The 5136-nt window shown below is 33.3% G+C and overlaps 1 protein-coding gene across 1 annotated transcript; it reads right to left on the bottom strand.

The window, feature by feature from the left end:
* Nucleotides 1–1058: 1058 nt before the first annotated feature.
* On the bottom strand, nt 1059–4949 carry LOC110455502 (ras-related protein Rab-33B-like). The gene is made up of 2 exons (XM_021505674.1): nt 4503–4949; nt 1059–1730 (listed from the first exon to the last, which is right to left on the bottom strand). The coding sequence occupies exons 1-2, from the start codon at nt 4749–4751 to the stop codon at nt 1227–1229; spliced, it is 753 nt and encodes a 250-aa protein (XP_021361349.1). The 5' UTR covers nt 4752–4949; the 3' UTR covers nt 1059–1226.
* Between the last annotated feature and the right edge of the window lie 187 nt (nt 4950–5136).

Below are 5136 nucleotides of genomic sequence, written 5' to 3'. Positions count from 1 at the left end.
TCACCTTGAGTGATAAATGACAACAGGTCAACTTAAGAAATGAAATACATTATTTCACGTATCCATCATAACACAAATATGTTACTGATTTTTTTAATATATGTGAATAAAATATATACAATACTTAACTTTGTAATTTTCATTGAAAACCTTTTACATTTCCTATTGATACAAAAACAATGACATCCAAAATAATTGACTGTATCCTATATAAAACGTTCTTAAACAATAGACGCCCGTTACATGCAATAATCTAAACAATCAAAGAGGATACACTTTTTTTCCAAAAAATCAAATAAAAGATCAAAACATTACATTTCAGCTTAATATTTATGTAGCAAAGGTGACTGATGCCAAAACAAATATAGCTGTGTTTTCTTTTTTGGCAACAAAGAAAAATTGTAGGCAGGTAAGGAAAAAATTTACCTGTAATTTGTTCCAGACGATGGAAATTTCATTTTCTTAAATGAATATATGGGTTCTTTTTTACAAATAAATGTACACTTAAGTTTAAAGATATGTCATAAATACTTAGTTAAGTAATACAACTATTCTGCAGTTTGGGTGTAAAACTAGCTCTGTCATAACCCTGATTCAATTTCTTAAGAAAATATATCTCGGACTATAAAATGCACAAACAAGAGGCCCATGGGCCTTAACGGTCACCTGAGTCTACAGTATTTATTTTTGTTGTTGAAATATGTACCAATTTGAGTAAAAAATAGTATAATGTTAACTTAACTTTGTCAGGACCATGAGCTGATCATTCCTAGACCAATTTTAAGTGAGATCGGCCTATTAGAACTTAGTAGCAAAATAGCGGCCATGGCAGCCAAATTGTATTTCTGATTGACCCGAAAAATAACAACACTTTGTCAGGACCATGAGGCGATCATTCCTACCAACTTTCAGTTCAATCGGCCCAGCAGAACTTGACTTTAAGTTTGAAATGTAAAATGTTAACGGACGACGGACGACGGACGACGGACGACGGACGACGACGGACGAAAACGGATAGCAATAGGTCACTTGAGCTAAAGCTCAGGTGACCTAAAAAAACAGTTTAAGTACTGGTGAATTTAATTACAATGAGAGACAAAAACCTATTAAACGAAAATTAATGTAAGTTATATCTAATAATATTATTTTCTGTTTAAGTTTATCTGATGAAAAGCTTTTAGAAAAACAGATGTAAGATAAGCAATCACCCTTATATAAGAGATCATTTAACAAGCACAAGAATCCCTTTTCTCGTTTTCTACGCCCATCGATTGCAGTCCCTTTCCCTGGGAACTCTTTGCCAGGGAGATAACTTGAACATTACTTGGTAGGCCTGAATGCTCACCACTGATGTATGGAGACATTAAAGGTTTACTGCTCTTAAGCTTATGAGCGAGCGTCATGAAAATAGCATCCACATGGTTGGCACGCTCGTCATCTTTGGCTGATGTTTCAAATAGTGGCATGCTGTGGGAGTCAGCAAACTTCTGGGCCAGGTTTGTGTTTACAGCAATGCGCAGTTTCATGTCACACTTGTTTCCAACAAGAAGCCTGGGTATGTCTTTGTTCAAGTTGTGTCTGTCACATTCCTCGATCCAACTAGGCATGCTATCAAAGGAGCTCATCTTTGTGACATCGTAGACAAACACAACTGCATGTACATTCCTGTAGTAATGCTGGACCATTGACTTTCGGAACCTCTCTTGGCCCGCTGTGTCCCACAGTTGTAGCTGTAATACAAAATAAATCATAAAGCATAAAGGTAAACTGAGATACACACATAATACATGTACGTATCAAATGTTCTCACTTAGATTTGAAATAGGTGAATGACTACTGTTAATCGAATGTTCACAATTTATGATCTTTCCTTATGCATATTCTAAAAAATCATCAAAGTTGATGAAATAGCAGGCTACTTTTGCCACCACCTGACATGTAATGAGAACACTAGTCTTTGTCAGTTAACTATCAGTAACATCTATCAATAAAATATCCTTTAGACATTGTTAGCCATACCCAAGTCTCAACGGATATCCAACATAGATCATGTATGGACTAATTTAGAGTTGTATTATCTCTGTTGAGTATAACATATAACATATAGATTACACTGAATAAGTGATTTCCTGGTTTCATTTAATCTCTTTTTTTATCTTAAAATAAATTAATAGTATTTTAGTAGAATTTTGTTATCTTAAATCTTCAATTAAAAGAGTAAATATTGTAACAAGAATTAATTAAGTGTGACAGGTTCATGTTTATGATTACATCGAACGTTGGAAGCACATTATTCTCTTTCCTGTTACACAAAATTAGTCGGACCAAACTTTAAAAACTGGGTTTTCTTGGGAACTCTAGAGGAAAACTTTAACATCTGAGCTACATGTATTTTGGTACTAATATGCTTGTGGTAGGAAGGTTCAAGGCCATGGGTCAATTTTCACAATCAATATTGAATATGTATTGAAGAAAATAAATTTACTTTAAATAATAGGACAAGACACATGGCCTATTAAAATTCTAGAAAAGATGGAAAATAGTCCATTGCTTTGTGCATATAATCAATAATCAAGCACATGTCTTGGCTGTGGTAAGTTTTAACAGCGATCATTTAATAAGAAAAATTATACCTGTTCTATTGGTGATTTACCTAACTTTTGTTGATGTACAGAAATAAGGAAGCTATAAATGGATCAAAGAATCTCAAAGGAAGAAAATGTTGTAGATATCTGATCTTTGTCAGTGACCCTGTGTGAAGGTCCCTGAAAATACCCATAGTAGTATATGTATTATGCACGCACAATATAGAAGTGATGTCATCCCATTACTTTTATATATTTTAAGGATGTCTATTGGCAAGAATACCAGGTAATAATAGGAACAAGAAAATGCAGACAATTTATTGTTTGACATTTAGAATTCAATTGACCTCTATCTTGAGTGAAAAGCATTGCATGTTCTTATGAAAAGTTATGCAGGTCACACCATCTATTGATAATCATATTGTTATAGTGCATCTGTTTCTCTGAGTTTGTTTTGAGCAAAGCTTCCATTGACTTCCTTGTAATGTACATATCATGGGTCTGAAGATTTGTAACTCGAGTAAAAAGGTAGTTAAGGCTGACAAACAGCTGATGTTGTATGCAGACAGTGTTGTTGTTTGTCTGTTTCAATCCCTATGCAGGCTATGGGAAATAAGGATTTGCTCCCAATTTTGTCCACAAATTTACCACTTATACACAATGTCTGAGCATTTATTCTCCTAAACAGCCAGGTACATGTATATGTTTACCCAGTACATGTAAATTATAAGTAATGTACTAAAACAGGGCATTTTGCCAGAATAAGGACTGATTCGTATCCATGATTATTTAAAAAAAAATGAGTTGTCTTTGTTCGATTGTAATATTATGAATTCTAAATGAAGAATGATATTACCTGTTTCTAAAATATGACACACTTCCATTATAATTAGTTTTAGATTTTAATACCATCACTAGAGGCCTATTCACTAGCTAAAAAATATGGCCATAGTACAAGGGACTGTTCCTCTCATTATATGACATAAGATTTTGCTACAGGTATGCACAATTGTTTTCTTAAAAACTTACACATTGATAACTAGAAGAAAAAAATAATAATAATATGTTGCAGATCCAGAGGTCATTATTCTTTAATACCATTGCTAAGGATTGAAGCAGGGATATCTGGCTTAACAGTTTAACAATTATGGTAATTATGTACACCATTCCATGTAATAAAGACAGTGAGCAGGTCCAGTACACTCTGCCGATTGAGCTATATAGCTGTAATGACCTATAATAGCTCTATTGACCTATCTGAAATAGGTATTTAGAGCTATTTTCATGTGATTTTCTTTTTTAAGGAAAACGAATCAAAGTCGCTTTAGAAAGATTTTATCATTATGTTCATAACAAAAGACATTAAATAGAAGTTTTCTTTTTAAAAAATAATGACGTAAAAAAAACAGGAAATTTTACATTTATGAAAAATGAAAATAAACATCTAAATGTATGCTTTTTGTAGACAACATTACCATAAACTTTATTGTTTTATGCGACTGCTTTAATTAAATGAAAATTGAAATCGGAGAAAATATAGCTTAATACAGATATTATTTATAAATTATAGGTGAATATAGCTATATACACAGGTTGGGCACAACGGCATACAAATTTTTTATTTTTTATTTAGGATAGTGAAAGTAGATTCGAAGTGCATTCAACCATAACATACAAAGATGTTACCCAAATGCAGGATTATTACCCATATGCGCCGTTGTGCCCAACCTGATACATGTAGGTCTTTATAGCTGTATAGCTCAATCGGCAGAGTGTACTTGACCTGGTGAGAGCAATTCTATAGGTTAATGTATCATACTTGGGGAAAGGCTAAGCTGTCAAATTTCACACTTCAAGACTCTACTTTTTCAGTACATGACAGCCTTGAAAGTGGCAGCAAATTATTGCGAGCTGTACCTTGACTTGTTCTTTGTCGATTTCAATAGTTCTTTCTCGAAAATCGACACCAATGGTTGCTTCCGTTTTGTCAGGAAATTTCCCACTACAAAATCTGTATGTCAGACAAGTTTTCCCAACGTTTGAATCGCCGATTACTATAATCTTAAATATACGTCTTTGTGCTTGCTTTTCTATGACGGTAACAGACGATTCGAGTTCCTCTTTTTGTTCGGATTGTGAGCGATTTCTTGGGAGTTCTTCTGCCATCTTTCTTATTTGAAATTGAAATCCTCCGTAGACAATTTCAGTTTTGCAAAAGATATCGCTACAACAAGTTTTCACACGGTGTCATCATTGTGAAGTCAGCATTTTGAGGACAAATATGTGATATTTTCGGGAACCAGCTGTAAAATGTCGACTTGTTTTGATGGAAAATATATCCTCGTCATACACACGCTTGAATATAAGCGTTAAAAAACATGTGCGTGGAAGCGTATGAAGCACTCTTATAAAATCAAACAGAAAATTACAATTATATTTTTGATACGACTTTAAAACTCTAATGATTATATTTTTTACCTCAATAAAATAAAATAAATGCACCGTGAATTGTAAATGTAAAGATATCTTCCTTATGAAAAATCTCGTTCAA

Source organism: Mizuhopecten yessoensis, unplaced genomic scaffold, assembly GCF_002113885.1.
Source record: "Mizuhopecten yessoensis strain PY_sf001 unplaced genomic scaffold, ASM211388v2 scaffold8233, whole genome shotgun sequence".
In the NCBI taxonomy this organism is placed as follows: domain Eukaryota; kingdom Metazoa; phylum Mollusca; class Bivalvia; order Pectinida; family Pectinidae; genus Mizuhopecten; species Mizuhopecten yessoensis.
The sequence above is the reverse complement of the archived record's forward strand: the minus strand, read 5'-3'. Positions and strand labels throughout refer to the sequence as shown.

Coding starts and splice junctions, on each gene's coding strand:
- LOC110455502 (XM_021505674.1), bottom strand. CDS start 4,751: ATGGCAGAAGAACTCCCAAGAAATCGCTCACAATCCGAACAAAAAGAG. Junction 1,731..4,502: donor TCGACAAAGAACAAGTCAAG/GTACAGCTCGCA, acceptor TTTGTATTACAG/CTACAACTGTGGGACACAGC.